We start from the raw sequence: 20,352 nt of genomic DNA on the forward strand, positions 1-20,352 counted from the left end.
ACCATAACATTCAGAATTCAAATTACATTCAAGCAGATTTTTTGTCTGAACACTGATTTGTTAAGTTTTTTCTTTCACATGTTTCTAAGTAAATATTCATACAAGATGCTGTAGCAACACACACAGTGAGATTACCACCATACTGCATTCAATGTATTAATAAAAGACAGCTTCATAAAATGCAATCTTGCACTTTCAGTATTCAGTAATGAACTATATGTTCATGGTTTTCAAAACCTAGCAGAAATGGTCACACATCAACCAGCCTTATAAGCACAATATAATGAAAATGTATTCCTCAAAAATGCTTAATAATGGTGTGATCAATAAGGTAAGATGGGAAACAGCTATACCTTATTTTCATTTAAATCTTCTTCTGATTATAGATACAGCCTTGTGATTTCAAAATAAATCAACTGTACCCAATACAGAACGTACATGACCTCCCAGAAGAATGTAACGTGCTATGCTAGTAACAGCTATATACATTGGCCAGATAATATCCATTTAGGATTCTAGACCAGTGAAACAAAAAAAAACCCCCAAGGTTTTAAAAAATGTTTGGCATTGGATAACAACACTATCAAAACTACTTTATATTATTTTTGTTGACAACGTTATTTATAGTCCAATTATATAAAGGACAGGAGATCATTTGGAATTTACAAATTCAGTTACTTTCTTAACACTTGAACTGTAACATCCACAGATGTTACAATACCACTGTATGGAATTGTATGGTGAGATCTCTCTTGTACTTTATTGGTTCTGTTAATACACTTGATTGTACACCAGTAGCATAGTACAGGATCTCTGCTTTGTTTGTTTTTTTAAATAAAAACAGACCATGGAAAGTATTTTGCTGAAGAAGGTTAATGAAATTAAACTAATGGAGTTCAACACCTTAAGTAACTATCATTATGTTTGCCTACCAAAAATTTGACAACAGTTAGACTGCTGGCATATTGACACAACTGCCTATGATGCTGACCAATACTGTCTCAGACCTGATCTACACTACTAAGTTATGCTGACATAGCTACATCACAAGGATTGCAGGGGTGGGTGGCACAGGGAAATCACACCCTCCAGTCAACATTGCTATGCTGAAAAAGCCCAGGTGTAGACACAACTATGCTGAAAGAAGAGCGCTTCTGTCAGCATAGCTAATGTTATTTGGGGAGGTGGTATTACCATACTGATAGAAAAACTTCTGTCAGCAGACAAGTATCTACAATACAGGGTTACGCCGGCATAGGCTCTGGAGTGTGGATATGGCCTCATTGTTTCCTTGTACCCCCTTTGTCTCCATCTGCTGTTTCTTGCCTTATACAAGGGGTGGGCAAACTTTCTGGCCTGAGCGCCACATCGGGGTTGCGAAACTGTATGGAGGGCCGGGAAGGGAAGGCTGTGCCTCCCCAAACAGCCTGGCCCCCACCCCCTCCCACTTCCTGACTGCCCCCCTCAGAACCCCCAACCCATCCAACCCCCCTGCTCCTTGTCCCCTGACTGCCCCCTCCCAGGACCCCTGCCCCTAACCACCCCCTGGGACCCCACCCCCATCCAACCCCTCCTGCTCCCTGTCCCCTGATTGCCCCGACCCCATCAACACCCCCGCCCCCTGATAGGTCACCCGGGTCTCCACCCCCTACTCCCTGTCCCCTGGGACTCCACCCCCTACTCCCTGTCCCCTGGGACTCCACCCCCTATCCAAACCCCCCCCCCCCGTTCCCCATCCCCTGACCGCCCTGTCCAACTGTCCCCTGACTGCCCCCCGGAACCTCCTGCCCCTTATCCAACCCCTCCCCCCCCGCCCCCTGCCCCCTTACCATGCCGCTCAGAGCAGCAGGAGCTTGCAGCCATGCCGCCACTCTCCCTGGCAGGAGCTGTGGGCCACAGTGCTGGCGGTGCACGGAGCTGAGGCTGCGGGGGAGGGAGGACAGCAGGGGAGGGGCTGGGGGCTAGCTGTCCTGACTGGGAGCTCAAGGGCCAGGCAGAACAGTCCTGCGGGCCGGATGTAGCCAGCGGGCCGTAGTTTGCCCACTTCTGCCTTATACTGAAGGTAACTCTAGACTTATGATGGAGTGTAGAGTACAGACATTGCATGTCCACCTTGCATGGGTATAAATAACAGTATAGATGCTGGGGCATGGCTTAGAATAGATAAGTAGAGTGCCCTACATGTGTAAGGGGACTGTTGACCACTTACTAACATTCAGTGGGGGCGTTTTGGTTGGCTAGTTCCCAGTACTAAAAGGGGAAGGGTCTATGGGAAATCAGGACCCTGAGACTGATAGTCCCCAGGAACAATGGGGAGAGGCCAATGCTCCAGGTCAGCCTGAATGACACGACGGGCAGGCTAATCAGAGAGTCAGGAGGCCAGGGAGGTCCCATCCTCCAAGTGAGCTGGATTTGCCTGGGTCAGACAGAGTGGGGCCGAACTAAGGAGAAAGCAGGGGCCCAGGCTAAGCTGGGGAGCAGAGCTGTGCCAGATCCAGAGGGACCAGAAAAGCAGCCCAGAGAGAGCAGACCTTGTCCTGGGAGCAGAGCTGCAGCAACCAGAGCCAGAGGGGCCAGAAAAGCAGCCCAGGAAGCAGGTCAGTGCTAGGAGCAGACTCACAGAAGCAGCCTGCAGAGCAGACCTGTCCTGGGAGCAGAGCTGCAGCAACCAGAGCCAGAGGGGCCAGAGTGGTGGAGCTGGGGCTGGAGCAGTCCAGAGCTGGGTGCAGTGAGCAGCAGAGGAGAGCGAGGGGGACCCTGGGCAGTGGGCCCAGCACAGGCAGACGCCTCAGCCAAGAGGCTCTGCAGGCCAGGCTTGGATCGTAACCCTGACAGGGCGGGGGCGACACTGGGAAGAAGGGTCCTACCACTTAGAGCCTGAGAGAGTGTGGCCACCACCAGAGCAAGTGTCCAACCCACAGCATCCCTACAGCACAGCCAGGGCCTGAGAAGAAGGCCTGGGACTTACAAGGAACAGACTGTGAACTGCCCTGACATTCCAGAGACACTGTTTGTGATGTTCCCTGCCACAGAGCGGGTTGATGTGTTTCCTTTAACCTTTCCCATTTTTCCTTATTCTTTTTAAAATTAATTGTTGATTAAATAACTTGCATTTGCTTTAACTTGTATGGAATGGTCAGTGGGTCCGAGAAGTGACCAGTGCAGAGAGAGTACCCCGGAGTGGGGACACCCTAGCCCCTGTCCTAGGTGACCACAGCAGGGTTGGAGGTCGAGCTCCCAGGAATCCTGGGCCCAGCCTTGTTGGGGTTCTGAGGACTCTGCCAGACAGGAGAGTGGAAGGGGAGTCCTCCAGGGCAGGGAGGCCACTGGGTAAAGGAAGTGGGAGCGAGGACTCTGATCCTTTCGCTAGCCCACTTCACCGGGGTAGTGCAGAAGCCAGGAAAGTTCCCCACAAGAGCGAGACTATTCCCCCGCTTACACATGCTTGAACCTTAGGCAATATACCCTACACAGGTCTCTACAAGCCTAAGTAGTACCTCAAACATGTACACATATTTTTAGCAATGTAATCTCCCACCACCTCCCCACTGCCGGAGCCTTTCCCTGCCACTTTGAAAGGCTCTGGCAGCAAGGAAAGGCTCTGGCAGTGGGGAGGCAGTGGAGAAAGGCTCCTGCAGCAGGGAAAGGTTCTGGCAGCTCCTGTACTCTCTGCTACACTCTCTACTAGCAGCTTTCTACTACACTCTGCTGTAAACGTAGACAGCCTATGGGGCTATGCTCGCATTAGCTCTGGAGTGTATACATGGCCTCTTTGTTTCCTTGTACTCCCCCTTCTGTCTCCATTTGTTGTTTCTTGTCTTATACTGAGATGGCACGCCCTGTGGGGCAGGGACTAACTCTTTGTTCTGTGTTTATGCAGTGCCTAGCCAATGAAGTCCTGCTCCAGGACTGGGGCCCCTAAGTGCTATGGTAATACAAATATAATAATAATAGTAATAGTAACAGTAACAATACTAATAATGTAAACTACTATTCAAAACAACCAACAAAAGCACAGGATCCTCTTATGTCTATCCTTTATGAAAGAGGTCAATTAGAAGTCCTTGGAAACTAATTCTGACAATATGCAGCAAATATTTACACACAATATGCAGGCACCACCAGTTTACACTTTGATTATCTTCTAAAATGTGTATCCTTCTTGGAGATGTACTTTACTTTTATGAATACATGCCATAAAGAGAGTTCTTATTTTTTTTTTAAAGTCCAATCCCTCACAACATTCTATTCTATTCAGGTTCTTATGCTGTCCTCGCCATTGTCTAATCCTACCCTATAGGGATAAAACCTGCAGCGAGCTGCACCCCAATTAAACTTCAGAAGACTTGGCAAGTACTTAGAAATCTAAACAAAATACCTGATTGACTGTAGACAAAAAAATGCTCCACAAATTGCTCTGCTCCAACTTAATAAACTAGATCCAAATGCTTTAGCCAAATTTTCAGAAATTCTGGCATTCAGCCATCTCTTAGAAATACTGAGAGACAAATCTGCCTCTAGTTCAAGCCAAGTCTGACAGTTCCTATATTCAATATTTCACACAAAAAAAGCACAAATATAAGTGAGGGAGTAAAACCTTTTACGCTGGTTAAAAAGGAATTTTTTGCCTAATGAAATTCAAAGAGGAAAAAAATAGAGCTCACTGTGATTGCATAATCACTTTCCAGCCACAGAATGCACTTGACTGTAGAAAACAGCATTTTTCAAAAGTCTTCACCATAAATGGAAGGGTTTTGAATTTTAAAAAGTACCACACACTGCATTCTGTTGCAAAATAGCTAAAATGATGTGCTACTTTATTTACTTCAGGTTAAAATTCCATATAGGCATCCCTCCTATGTTCTAGGCACTCATAAATAATATCAAAAATCAGATGTAAAAAATCCGATTCTCTACCTCTATCAACTAAAGATCAATAGTCATCTTAAACATCAAAATATTACAAAAAAGACATAATAGCAAAGTAACAATAATATGTCCTATCATCCCTCTGATCATCACCTGCCAAAACGTCTGGAAAAACATGTGCCTTGCACCATGCCCAGAAGGTTAATTAATTCAGGTTCAGGTCTAACAAAATTCCTAAACTATGACCTGAACTACTTACAAAAGCCACACTGATATAATCCCTCATGACTTCTGGTTGTTTCCCCCAGCCTACCGAAATTATCTTCCTTTTATAAAGACTAACCATCAGACAGCTAGCCTCTTATTCATGCCCCCTCCTGCAGAGTTATTTGTACCATTGAATCGGATGGTTTGACATGAAGGAGATATAGAGCAAAGTGTCATTAGCACTCTAAAGCATGACAGTCCATGCCTCCTTATCAGACAGCTTCATATTCAATCACACACACACACAAATTGTGTGTGTGACCAGGACAGAATCCTGTAGTTCCCCCTTTAGGGTAACAAATAACCCCTAATTTCCCTCAGAGTCCTCCAAAGTAAAACAATGTGCTACTAGGTTTCAGAGTAGCAGCCGTGTTAGTCTGTATTCGCAAAAAGAAAAGGAGTACTTGTGGCACCTTAGCGACTAACAAATTTATTTGAGCATAAACTTATGCCACAAGTACTCCTTTTCTTCAATATGCTACTATTTACTGCAAACTTGTCAACACCACTTCATGTTCAGCAGTATCAAAAGGCAGCAGCATGGACACTGCTGGATAGGAGATCATTGCCCAAACCCAGCAATGTAGTTTCAGTTTCATACCAGAATCTAAAGGCAGAATGATCATGAGGCAATCAATATGATGGTGTCACGTTACATTTCTCTTCCTCTGCTACTTCTGAATGGAATTCTCTCACTCTACTAGGGCAAATTACCTCCTTTCTCCTCCTTCAAAACACCTGTTAACGATCTGCATTTTTCAGTGAAAACCATGGCAAGTATCTTTCTACTATTAGAAGTTATACCATACAAATTATACCTAAATTATTATTTTGTTGCTGTTAGTGTAGAGAGAACTCCTGCTGAATTATCATCCCAGGTACAACTTCTTTAGAACCATATTCTGAATTTCTTTCAGAAACAGTGAAATTATAGATCTTGTAAATATAAAATTAAATTTTGCCCATGCAGTACAAGTAGTTTACAATGCATGTAGCTATTACTCCAATTTGAAAATTGTCCCATTCCTAATGCTTATCTCTAAGGATTTTAGTCCAAAGTCATAAATTTCACATCTCATAGAACTTTTGGCTTTGGTCAAAACAGCATCCACAACTGTAGTATTCCAAAGGGAATAAGAATAGCAGTCTTGACATTCTTTGGACCATATATGTGTATCACTTTCAAGACAGGAGAGTGCAACCACTCAATCATAGCAGGGCCTTAAACATGAGCACAGCTACAAGACCCACAGAGTCCTTAGCTCCAGGAACTCTCTCAGATTTGTCCTGGAGCCATTTGCTCTCCAGTTCAACCTAGAGGGCTTGTCATACCCTCCCTAGAAAATAAGCGTGCCTCTTATCCTATAGGGGATGGAACAAGACAGTAACTTTTTCTCCATTAGGCCCCACAGATATATGATAGATACATTTTTTCAGAGATTATTTAAAGATGGACACTTGTTACTTAGAGGAGTTGGTTGGGACTTCCTGTTCTGACTCTTCAGTTCCTCCTCCTTTTTCTTCTCAGCTTAGTTTGTTGTAACATAAAAGGAGCTGTATTACGTGAACTAAACCTTGTGCCATCTTTGGGTTAGTCCATAGTTAAAACAATAGCCACCACCCTTAAGTAAAATATCACAGGTACAGAAACACGAGCCTGAAATTACTGGGTTGTTTATGGTCATCACATATAATAGCCAGAAACACTAATCAAAGTATAGCAAAAGTTTGGGGATTAAAGACTCCCTGTTGCATTCAGATTCCCAAGCAATTTCCACAGTATTCCAGAATCAAAGAGGAAAGTTAAAGGGAGAGCCTTAAAAATCAGTAACTAAAAATCCGTGAGCTAGTTCCCACTTCTAAATAAAAAAAAAAAAAGAAATTAAGCCAGCAATGGTTAACAGGTTATGAATGTCAAGAACCAACTGCACCTATCACTGATACTAATACTATCCAAGATACCAAGGAGGTATCAGTCTCAGAGTCCAGGGATGCATAAACATCATTTACAGATACAAAATCTACCTTACACAACTCCAAAACAGCCATCTGGAACTCTTAGGATCTGTCTAGCACACTATTACAAATAAGACAAGAGGTTATGAAACAGGAGAGAAAGGGGAATTTTAAAAGAACTATAGTGCATTCTGTGACCATAGGTTGCTTCATCTGAAGACGTGTCTAACATTATTTACAGTAGAAGAATACAAGGCCACAAGACTGCAGCTTGTATACATAGAAAGAATAAAGCTGCCAGCGCACAGTTTCTTCTTACTGAAAATAAGGTAATAAGAAAAAGAACATTAAGAGTCAACAGACTTCCGTACATAAAGCCCAGGACTTCAAGCAGACAGCAGAGAATAAATTCAGATTCCCCATAGGAATTACATGCCTTGCCTAATCAGAGGCCTAACACGGAACCTGGTCAAAAAGAAAGCACCACTAGAGGATGTGAACCAATGATGTCTCTCCCGCTCTGGGTTACACTTACTGCTGTGGTTTAACTCTTAAGGGTATTAATGCCACAGCCTTTGTCAGGCATTTTTGAAGAAACTCCAATGCAACTAAAGGAACCTGATAGTTTTAATGACTTTCACTAACAGCAAAATAAAGTGACTTGCATGTTTGGCAACAAACATGGAGCTACTGGATCTCATAGAATAAAGAAGAGTACTAGTTATGACAGAGGAAAAAACCTTAAGACAGAACTCTTACAAGTTTCTTGAAATCACGATGTTGAATCACACATGTCTTTTTGAGACCTGAGCCAGAAACAAGACCTACTAGTGGACATCTGCAACTTCTCATCTTGCATGGCACAGATGATTATGGTACTGACTTTGTCTGCCAGTTCTTACAGGTACCCTCATGAAGGCGAGACAGGGAAGAATAAAAAGGCCAAAAATTACAAAGGCATGTTCTGAAGTAGTTTACAGAGAGTGGCAGTAGGTGCAATAGTAGGGCAGCATGGAATTCAAAAAAGATACTATCATATCTAAGAAGAGGCACCTATATCTGGATCTGGATTTTTCTCCTGGGAGAACTGCTCTGCAGTACTGACTGCACAGTGACTTAAATTCTCTGTGAAATGTTTTGTCTCAGAAGATACATTTTTTTCAGTCAGTAAGAGAAAGCTGGATCCAAACCAGAAAACACACACTAAGTGCCCTTTATCTCAGCTAGGCAACTACTGTTGTGTTGTCTGTACTCACTAGCACTGTCTTCCATATCAAGATGTCTCTAACAGATGAAAGAACCTTCCTCAGAGTACAGGACATGGATTAGAGACAAAACTACTAATGTTAGACATATTTACATAGCAGGACAGGATAACTTGCATCCAAGAGTTCTAAAAGAGCTGGCCAATAAACTCTGTGGACTGTTATAGTTGATTTTTAATAAGTCTTGGAACACTGGGGAAGTTCCAGAGGACTGGAAGAAAGCTAATGTTGTATCAATATTTTAAAAAGATAATCAGGATGATCTCACTTAATTATAGACTTGTCAGCCTGACTTCAATTTCAGGGAAAACAATGAAACAGCTGATATGGAACTTGGTTAATAAAGAATTAAAGGATGGTAATATAACTCATGTCAACCAATGTATGTTTAAGGAAAATAAATCTCGTCAAATTAAATTTGATATAATTTTAGATTAGACTATTTACTTTGGTTGATAATGATAATAGTGTTGAAGTAGTGTACTTAAAACTTCTGTTAGGCATTTGATTTGGTAACACAATATTTTGATTAAGAAACTGGAATGATTCAAAATCAACAAGGCACATATGAAACAGATTTAAAAACTGGCTAACTGTTAGCTCTTAAAATGTATTTGTAAATGGGGAGTCAACACTGAGTTGGTGTGTTTCTAGTAGGGTCCCACAGGGATTAGTAATATCATCATCAATGACCTGTCTCAACCTGTGCAAGACAGAGCTTAATGCTTGTGGGCTGAGTGAAGAGTTCACAGCCACAGTGCAGTCTCCTTTGGTTGAGCCACAATCAAAAAATTCAGCGTGTAGCTCAGGAGTGCTCTTGGATTAAAGTGAACTAATTCTAAGATCTCACCTAATAGCATTTCTACCATATCCAGTTGGCTAGAAGACTTATTTCCATCCTGCCAAATGATGATGTGGCCTCAGTTATTCGCACCTTTGTTGCCTCTCAGCTGAACTAAAGCAATGGGGGTCTGGCATCTTCACAACTGAGGAAACTCCAACTGCTAGAGAATGCTGCAGTCTCCTCTCAGCAACACTAGCTACTGTGAACACATCAAATTTGTCCTCCACTCCTCACACTGGTTTCCCATAGAATAATTAAGCATGTTCAAAACCACAGTCCTTATCTTCAAGACACTTTATGGCGTGGTCACAGGGTGCCTAAAAGATCGACTAAAGCTCTAGGATGAAGATCATGGTTGACAACTACGCTCCTCTGGCAAAACTGAACTTTCAACTGTAATGTGTAAAGATTGTCTGTGAAGGAGACTGAGCTATTTTGGAGGCTGGCCCAAAACTATGGAATTAACCACCCCAGGAATGAAGGGCCATTACAAACTTCATCACTGTCCACATGTCTTTGACCTCGCCTTCTAAATTAATTTGATTTTAAAAAATGCGTTTAATCGGCGTTTTAATCACACTGTTAAACAATAATAGAATACCATTTATTTAAATATATTCTGACATTTTCTACTTTTTCAAATACATTGATTTCAATTACAACAGACTATAAAGTGTACAGTGCTCACTTTATATTATTTTTTATTATATTTTTACAGTGCAAATATTTGTAAACAAAAGAAATAGTCTTTTTCAACTCACTTCATACATGTACTGTAGTACAATCATGAAAATGCAACTTACAAATGTAGAATTATTATTATTATTTTACATAGTGTCTTCTGGAATGGTGGCTGAAACATGAAGGGGCATATGACTGTTTAGCATATCTGGCACCCGGCAACACCAGCTATGGCTAAAAATGCCATTCAAATGCTTGTTCTCAATTTTAGGTGGCATTGTAAATAAGAAGCTAGCAGCATTGTCTCAAACAAACTTGTTTGTCTTAGCAATTGGCTTCACAAGAAGTTTAACATTCTTTTGGTTTTTGTTTTGTTTTTGAGTGCAGTTATGTAACAAAAAAAATCTACATTTGTTAGGTGCATTCCATTTTCAATAAAGAAATTGCACTACAGTACTTGTATGAGATGAACTGAAAAATATCTTTTCTTTACATACAAAATGGGAAATGACTGCCTATGAAGGAGTACTGCGGAAAGGGATATGGAGGTCATAGTGGACCACAAGCTAAATATGAGTCAACAGTGTAACGCTGTTGCAAAAAAACCTGAACATTATTCTGGGGTGCATTAGCAGACATGTTGTAATCAAGGCACGAGAAGTAATTCTTCGACTCTACTCCGCGCTGATTAGGCCTCAATTTGAGTACTGTGTCCAGTTCTGGGTGCCACATTTCAGGAAAGATGTGGAGAAATTGGAGAGAGTCAAGAGAAGAGCAACAAAAATAATTAAAGGTCTAGAAAACATGATCTATGAGGGAAGATTGAAAAAATTGGATTTGTTTAGTCTGGAAAAGAAGAGACTGAGAGGGTACATAACAGTTTTCAAGTACGTAAAAAGTTGTTACAAAGAGGACGGAGAAAAATTGTTCTTAACCTCTGAGGATACGACAAGAAGCAATGGGCTTAAATTGCAGCAAGGGAGGTTTAGGCTGTACATTAGGAAAAACTGTTTAGTTGCTTCTGAAAATTTGTCAGAGATAAGCTGTAGGCCGCTTTCACTATGACTATGTCAGGGTGGTTAAGCACTGGAATAAATTGCCTAGGAAGGTAGTGGAACCTCCATCATTGGAGATTTTTAAGAGCAGGTTAGACAAACTCCTGTCAGGGATGGTCTAGATAATACTCAGTCCTGCCATGAGTGCAGGGGACTGGACTAGATGGCCTCTCGAGGTCCCTTCCAGTCCTATGATTCTATTATTTATCTTTTTTTACAGTGCAAATATTTGTAATACAAATAATATAAAGTGAGTACTGTACACATTGTATTCTGTGTTGTAATTGAAATCAATACATTTGAAAATGTAGAAAACATGAAAAATACTTAAATAAATGGTATTCTAATATTGTTTAACAGTGCGACTAAAACTGTGACTAATCGGGATTAATTTTTTTAATCCAGCTAATTTGTTTTGGGTTCATTGCTTGAGATAACTGTGACTGACAGCCCATATATCTATATCTATCTATCTATTATAATTTTATAATATTATAGAATATAAAAATATTCACAAAACAAAAACCCTTCTCCCTCCGGGGAGTAGATGAGAGAACAAAAGCATGACATATATTAATCAAGTAACTTTATGCACTACTGGAAAGTGCTCAGATATTACAGTGATGAGAGTGGTGTAAGAATCTTCATAGAATAGAACAGAAGAAATTAAAAGAATATCATTACTGATAAAATTTGCAAATGATAAAAAGATTGGGGACTGGTAAGTAATGAAGAGGACAGGAACTGTTCAACATGGTCTGGATCTCAACAATCAGCAATATGTGTTTCAATATGGCCAAATGTAAGATCTTACCTTTAGGAACAAAGAATGAAGACCATACTTACAGAATGGGGGATGTTATCATGGGAAGCAGTAACTTTAAAAGACTTGAGGATCATGGTGGATAATATTGAGGATCATGGTGGATAATAAACTGAACATGAGCTCTCAGTGCAACACTATGGCCAAAAGATCTAATGAGGTCTTTGGATGTACAAACAAAGAAATATCAGATAAGAATAGGGAGGTTATATTACCTCTGTATTTGGCACAGGTGCACCTACCATTGGAATACTGTGTCCAGTTCTGGTGTCCACAATTCAAGGATGTTGAAAAACTGGAGAGGATTCAGAGAAGAGCCATGAGAATAAGTAAAGGACTGGAAAACATACCTTTTAATGAGAGATGCAAGGAGCTGAATTTATTTAGCTTGTATGATGGAATATACCCTGTATTCACACCCATCATGCTACTGTAATAATCTTTGTACAAAGTATGCCTGTAGGTATCTTTTGAAAACTCAAAATCTGCTGGTCAGTATTGTCCTGGTAAAATATGTGTGGCAACACTGTACGTGAAGTTAAAAGATTCCAGTGTGTGGTGTTAACAATACGTGTGGTGTTAACAATACATGTTCCAAACCCCAGAGCCCTGCCCAAACAGAAGCTGGCAAACCGGTCTGTCCTAAACAAAGAAATGTGTGCTTGCCTTAATTTACATTTAAGCAGTAAACAGAGTCATCAAGCAGGAAGGGAAGACAAAGGAAGTTCAAACAGGTGAAAAAACCAGGAGGGAACGAGACTCCTGGATCTCAGGTGGAAATTTTTTCAAGAGGGGGACTGAAACTATAAAAAGGAGGCACAAACATTCCAATGCACCTCTTTTTCTCTCCCTGCCCATCGCATTCACTGTACCTGAGGAGACAAAGAAAGCAGCCACTGGACTCTGTGGGAGAGGTCCTGACCTAAAGACTTTGGTCAGTAAGACTGCTGAAAGCATGTGGTGAGAAAACTTTGCTTTGAATCTATATAGTTTCTTAAGTTAGGCACCAGTAAGTGTTTTATCTTTATTTTTCTTGTAACTATTTCTCACTTTTATGCCTCATTACTTACACTTAAAATCTCTCTCTTTTTAGTTAATAAACTTTTTTTATTGTTTTATCTAATCCAGTGTGCTCAAACTGAAGTACTGGGTAATGTCATTTGGAGTAACAAATTGTGAGCATATAATTCCCTTAAAGAAATAATGGACTTACTATATTTGTACGGTCCAGGAGCAGCGGGGCAGAACAGGACTATCATGGGGTGTATGTGCCACATGCTAGCCCAGCAACCAAATGGGTAATACAGGCACTGCTGGCCACAGCTGATCTGCATTTTCACAGCAGCTGGGAGAATAAAAGGGCTGGGAAGCAGAAGAGGGGGGAGGCTAACAGGAAAGTGAGCAGACTGGAAAAAGGAACGTCTGTGCTAGAGAGACGCCCGGGGACAAACACCCCAGAAAAGCAGCAAACAGGCCAACAGATTGAAGAGCCTACAAAGGCCTGAGGGAAGGTAGAAAGGAGCTCAGGGCACTGTCAGAATCGACGAATCCTTATTCTACTTGTCTAGCCTGAGGGCCCTGAACTGGTATCCAGAGGAGTGCGTTGGCCTAAGTTCCACTCACTGGCAGACCTGAGAACAAAGAGTTTCCAGATTCCTGGACACCAAGAATGGACTGACCACCCTGCTGAGCTGCGTGATCCAGAGCCACACCCGTCTGTTTGTCCAGGGGGGCACTGTTGCATGGACACTGCCTCACAAGGCCTTATGTTTCTGGGGAAAAATATGGGACTGGGATTGTGTTCGGATCACCCTGTAATAATTTTTAAGGCTAGTAAGAGCCAAGGTATGGCTGGCTGGCTGGCTGCACAACACTCACAGACATAGCTGGGAGTGACTTACATGCTGGAGGCTGTTTGTGAACAGTCTAGGTTGGGGGCCACAGCAGCAAAACATTGTAAAGGGCACCACAGGTTATAGGGCAGGGGTGACACAGCTACTCAGTCTGGATTGTACCCTGGTATGTCACAGCTTGTTCAAGAGAAGGTTAAGGGATAACTTAATCACAGTCTACAAGTGCCTACATAGGGAACAGAAATTTTAAAATAGAGGCCTCTTCAATCTGTCAGACAAAGGTATAAAAAAGCTCAATGGTTGGAAGTTGAAGATATACAAACTGAGACTAGAAATAATGTGCAAATTTTTAACAGAGAGGGTAATTAACCATTGGAGCAACTTACAGGGGCTGTTATGGATTCTCCACCACTGGAAATTTTAAAATCAAGATTGGATGTTCTTCTAACAGATATGCTCTAGTTCAACCACAGCTATTGGATTTGCAAAAGGAATTAATTCAGGAAAGGTCTATAGCCTGTTTTATGTGGAGGTCAGACTAAATTATAAGAATGGTCCCTTTTGGCCTTAAAAACTGAATCTATGAAAACAGAAGAGCTAACAGACTTTGCTGCAAATGCGACTATAGTATTTGATATTCAGAGAGATCAGACAGGATAATCAAAATAGGCTCATCTGATTTAGAAATGGAAGACCCAGGTACAGCAGATGATTCAGGGATTGTTCCATGATAGTTCTGGGTACTGAATGCAGGAGGGACAAAGATCCAGAAGTTGAGGATTCAAGCAAGTTGCTCTTCATAAGACATTTCTTTCCCCTTTTTTTTAATTTGCTTTCTGACTCATGTTGAGTAAAAGTGTTGTTCTCTTGGGAAGGGGCAAGAGTATGCTTCTCATACTTACTCCACAGCAAGGCAGAGCAAGACTGCGGAATGAAAGGCATAGGATGCTGTCCAGGATCTTTAGTGCAAAACTTTTGCCATAGTTCAATGTGTGCTACCACCTATCACAGATGTAATCACATCAAACAACACAAAAGTTTCTAACCAGTTTACCAGAACTGCAGAAAGGAGAATGACAATGGAGACAAAAGATGCACAAGGAGCCTCAGTTTTGTCAAATGCTACTTACGCCAAGAGCAGCTTGGTAGGTGACCTCAGATGGGAAGGTAAATGAAGGCCCAGTTGTAACCGGGCTGCTAGGGGGTGGGGTCACAATTAGTCCTGTGGTACTGATATGAACCTGTCAAAAAAAAAAAAAAAAGATTGATGTCAGTTTTAGGTAGTTCCTAAAACAATATCTTGTCATGGTAGATTGGTACGCTTTTTGATTAATGTACTACCAGCACTCTTCTGTGAATACCACCATCAGCAACTTTAGCTTGTTACTTTGACTTTCTGGTAGTAATTTACATAGAATATTTGTATTAGATGACACTGCTAATTTTTCAGGCTCTATATAAGACAGAAATGATCTTTCAGAAAAACTGGGAGATATACATGCAACTAACTGGGTGAAAAACACTATATGTTTATTTTTCTCTTAATAGCAGAGAGCAAATGAATTTAAATATAAAACATTTAATTAGTTTGTAAGCTTTATGTGAAATCCTCTTAGCATTTTATAGCTTTCTTTAATATATTCTCCCCACAACTGTCAACTTTACAAGTACTGTACTACAGAAGATTGTTCATCAAAGACAGTAACGTGTAATCAAGACATTAGAAGAACACTCAAGGTTTTTTAAAAATAGAATCAGATATAATCTAATACTCTCCCTTATCAGTATCAGAAATAACATCAGAGATTGTTCAAAGTCCAAGAGTGTCTGAAATCAAATTTATCTTTTACCATGTATGCTCTTTGTTAATTTTCAGTATTTTATTCAATTTGGACAAAATTCAACTGAGTAGTCCAGTTTCTTGTTCCCATATATTATAATAAATCTGCTGATGGTTTTCTTTTATTTACAGCACTTGAACAAAATGCTTAAACTGAAAAACCTTTCTATTCACATTACAATAGGCTTTGCACAAAAAAAAAAAAATCCCCCAAAACCCCTAAATTTGGAGCCTAAACTAGTAGAAAACATCCCTTTACATATAATTTATTACATATGTTTAGTTTGAAAAGGATTTGAAGCCTTTATTATGACAAAAATGCTTTAGAATATTCATTAAAATGTATTAAATGTTTTGTATTTAATTTCAGGTAGCTTACCTGAGAAGGAGCACTGCAGGAGAGGCCTGTCAGTTCACTTATTCGGGCAGCCGCTGTGGGGTTACTGGAGCTGATGAGGACAGGAGGACTTATTTCCATTGAGTGACGGTTTTGAGAAGACTGCGAGGACTTGTTGGACATGGTAAGGGAGGTAAAGGAATGCCGTTTTTTGGTGTTCTTCTTTGTATCAGTGTGCTTTTGGACTGAATTGTTGTGGGATGCCCCAGAGGTACCTTCTCCAGAGTCAACAACAGAACCTGAGGGCTTATCCAACTCTATCAGCTGCTTGGCTGCCGTATTAAACTGCAAAACAACCAACACATTAAGAAATGATTTTAGAAATCTTTAAGAAAATTAAAGAAATAGTTGACTAGACAGAGGAAACACTTCTAGACCTTACTTTTATTCATAAATAAGAATCAAACTGAAAACTATAGAATTCAGAACTCTTTATGATGTACTGACTCACTCTACATCTAGATGCCCTACAGGTACAAGTCTTTCACTATAACCTACTTAAGTGAAGTTTGACATGGTCATTCCACACTAAGTCTTTTGAGCTTTTCCAAAGAGATACAACACAAGCCTGAAGACCTAATGCTTTTGTGGTCACTTCTGTTAATGGATTTCACAACTCTTGCATGTTTGATTAGCAGAAGCAGTAATAAAAGCAACAGACTTTTGGTTTTAATTTATCCATTAATATCTTGTCCATTATGATAAATTACACTATATTAAGTAGGCAACTAAATCCTGTCTCTGTAATAAAGAAATAAAGGATCTTGGGCATTTTAATCTTCTGACCGTCAGAAGATTAACACTAGATAAAATAAAATAAAATTGAGAAGGGTAAGAGTTTATTCTTCATAAAACCATGTTATTAACTGCCAGGAATTTCTATGTATAGCTTAAAACTGTTGTAAGAAGCAGTATAGGGAGACACATTCATTCACGAACTAAAGCACATCAATACAAGTAGACTGCAAGTGTTTCTTAAAACATATTAATCCTCATTAAAAATAATGCCAATTTTTAGTGTGAATAACCTCTATTTGGAAAATTCGTTTGTATTTTGCCAGGGGGTGGGGGGCAGGGAGGCATATTTTTTCATGAAGAACCAAGTAAGAACAATCAAGAGGAAAGTATAGGATTATTTACTATGGAGTCACTGTTTTTTCACGTCAGCATAGTCTATTCTTTATTTACCTTAGCCATTTTCCTGGGAGCCACAAGACTTCTGCAATGTTCAGGGGAAGTTTAAAAAAATGCTTTATTTTACCAAAACCTCACTATATAATTATTGTATTATTTGTATTCTGGCAGCCCCCACACTGAGCTAGGTGCTGTCCACACAAAGGAAGCCAGCCTATGCCCTGAACAGCTTACAATCTAAGAAGGTAAGTACTATACAAAAGGTGGGAGATAGGGATAAAATATACTATCAAAATAGTGTGTGCTTGTACATGTGTGTACAAATATGCCCACATGCATACATATACAGACTTTATTAAAAATATTAACTATCCCCAACTGACTTCTACTTCAGCCAGTATTAGTTGGCAAATTTCATGTAGACTTCATAATACAAATGGGTCTTTAACTGGGATCTGAAGGATCTGTTCAGGGAAGAAATTCAATGCCAGTGGGAGTGTGTAGAAAAAAACACATGTGGGAGAAACAGATAAATGGGGGTAAAGGCTGGAATTGCCAGAGTAGTGGAGGATCAACATTAAAACAGACAAAAGCAGGTAAGTAGGAAAGGGCAGAGCTGTGGAATGCCTGGAAGGCAAGGACAAAAGGTTTGAACTTAGTGTCATGGAAAGGGGGAGTCAGTGGAGGCATTCAAAGGGTGGGATGACATGGTCAGAGCAATAATACTGAAGATGATCTTACTGTTTTGAATGGAGTAGAGAAGAGCAATAGGAATTTCACAGAAGACACAGGATTAAACAACATGGTGGTAAACATTTCCAAGACCTGTGTATACTATGACTTCCCCTGTTGCTACCATTGGTGGTGAATTATATCTTTCAAAGACTGTTAGTGCAGGCAAGGCCACAGATAACTTAGGGTAGTCCTGTTCCATTGTAGAAAGACCCTAACCATAATGATTATACACACAGCTCTGCCAATGAATTTGCAAAACCATGCTCCTTATTTAGTATTGAGATTCAACATTTTATAAAAAGACTAAAAACATGTTTTTAAGAAGCTTAGGGAAACATTTTATGCTAATTTATTACAGTGCTTTAAATTGATTAAATTCCAGATACGTGGGTTGGAGGACACAAAGCAAGAAAAAAAAATGTTAACAAGAAGCTGAAGAAAATTGCTCTGCCACTTGAATTTTCATGGTTCTATCCTGCAGACTGGATAAGTAGCTAGGCACTGTGAGGATTAGACATACTGCAGATTTTGTACTCATATCCATTTTATTCTTCCATCTCAGATTAAAATTCTTCATATCATTCACAAGAATATGCACATCCTAACTTCTAGCAAAACATGTTTTAAACAATGGCAATGACAGTTTAAATTCCCATCCATTTCTATTCTGTCTGCAATGTATGTAATGAAGATTTTGTTCCCAGATGACCCAGAATTACAGAAAGAAAACCAATACTTCATTTATAAAGCAAGAATCACCTATTGGGGAAGAGCAATTAAATGAGTGAAAGGGCTTACCCAAGGGTCTCAAAAACCACTGCTAAAAGCTTCCTCAGGTAACTGTTCCACTTAATTATGTTTGTTTGCTTTCTGAAACTAATAATGCCTGCAGGATCTGTTTCCTCTATTTAGAGGGAACCCCAAATTAGAGAAAGATTTTTGGCATGTTTATGGGATTAATCCAAGATTAGTCAAGCGTAAGGAATCTGCTGAACTCTCTTAGGCAGGGAAACAAACACAAAAGAGCAGCACATAGGCTAAACCTACGTGGAATGCACTGGCTATTGGCCTTTCCTTAAAATAATATGGAGACTGTAACAGTTACAGAGTATAGCTGCTTGCTTCTTCCTTGGGATAGGAAAGGGAGAGCTCATCCAGTCTGCTCTCGTGTGCCTGAGCTGCAGACACATCAGAGGATCAGTGAAGCATACATCCCCACCCCTAACTACAAAGCACAAGGAAATAAGCCACACCACATTTATGTTCCATTTATTAGTTCCCTCTTCTCAACCTCAACCACCTGTCATCTACCACCCACAGCCCACCTTCAACCTGAATACCAATGGGCACACTTGAACTCTGACTAGAATTTACTAATTATATATTCATGTGTTTTCATGATCAATATAGAATTGGTATGGCTTTCATAAGTTACATTGTAGGTAGTACTGTAAGGGATTTAGTATAGGTGTGCGTATATAAATAAATCTGGTGTCCAATTGCAAATGGTGAGTGCAAGACTGGTTTTCGATAGTGCTTAAGAAAGCTTGTATGAATTGGTTATATATGTTTTTAGTGATTGTTCTAAAGTTTGTGTTCATGATAATGTAGAAATTACAGAACTGAAGACCTTCACCATATAGGCTACAATGAATGTATTGCCCTTTAGCCTTTTCTGGTACGAACAGTTAGCTAAGTTTCATCTCAGCACTTTCATTCAGCATTAGGCTGGGGCTAAGTCTCTCTCAGTCAAGGATCCTTGATTGTGAAATTCCCAAACAGACTACTTTTTGGGCACACTTCGAGACCCATTTATTTCCTTTGGCTTATCTATTTTGAGGACCCTTTTCAATGTGAATGTAAAGGTTATTTACAATGAATACTTCTCTTTAAATAAATTTGACATGTACCAGAACATGATTTTTCCATTAAGAACATGAAGTACTCTTTTTGAAAGCAATGAAAAACATTGACTTTTGAATAATTTTTCCATTGTACATTCCAGGCTGACAAGACAAGTGAAGGCAAGTTTATATAAAACGTTTAATTCGACTGTTCTTGATTTAATATTACCAGAAGAGACTAATTTTTTCCCCAACACTATAATTAAGACTACTTTGTCTAATGGTGATCAACAGCGAGTCTAGCCTAATAAATGCAAGATTTTAAAAGTACTGAGTCAGGAATTCAACCTCCCTAAAAGGAATGGAGATAATTAAAAAATAAAACATGTTAAACTACTTTTTTGATGGGTTGGGGCTAGGGCAGGAAGAAGAGGGCTAGTAAGGAACACGACTAATTTGGTAGGTAAATCTTGAGTTCTCAGTGACTAAACTCACAAACTAAGGGATGGATGCATTAGACATTATACTATCTTCTTAAAATTCTACCAAAATGAACATTTCACTTGTATTGTTAATACTTGTATGTTTTGTGCATTTGGCATAGATTCACTTTTTTAAAGACTACAGGTGGATTATTGTAAGAGTGCCTCCCATTCATTCCACTGCAGTTTCAACAAGTTACTTCACATTTCAGAAATCTGAAAATAATATTTTCCTTTCTATATGCCCTATAACTGAAAAGCGTTTCCCAAAAAACTTTTTACTCCATTATATGTACCACTTTACTTT

At 40.0% G+C, this 20,352-nt stretch overlaps 1 protein-coding gene across 2 annotated transcripts in view; it reads right to left on the reverse strand.

Moving 5' to 3' along the window:
* The window catches only part of SH3RF1 (SH3 domain containing ring finger 1), a 160,846-nt gene that overhangs the window by 46,558 nt on the left and 93,936 nt on the right, over positions 1–20,352 (reverse strand). For both annotated transcript variants that reach the window (XM_073341607.1, XM_073341608.1), the window contains exons 5-6: positions 15,833–16,135; positions 14,744–14,854 (exon numbers count right to left, since the gene is read on the reverse strand). In XM_073341607.1, coding sequence (XP_073197708.1) covers positions 14,744–14,854; positions 15,833–16,135 — 414 coding nt within the window. The remainder of the gene's footprint in view (positions 1–14,743; positions 14,855–15,832; positions 16,136–20,352) is intronic.

This window comes from Lepidochelys kempii, chromosome 4 (genome assembly GCF_965140265.1).
Source record: "Lepidochelys kempii isolate rLepKem1 chromosome 4, rLepKem1.hap2, whole genome shotgun sequence".
In the NCBI taxonomy this organism is placed as follows: Eukaryota; Metazoa; Chordata; order Testudines; family Cheloniidae; genus Lepidochelys; species Lepidochelys kempii.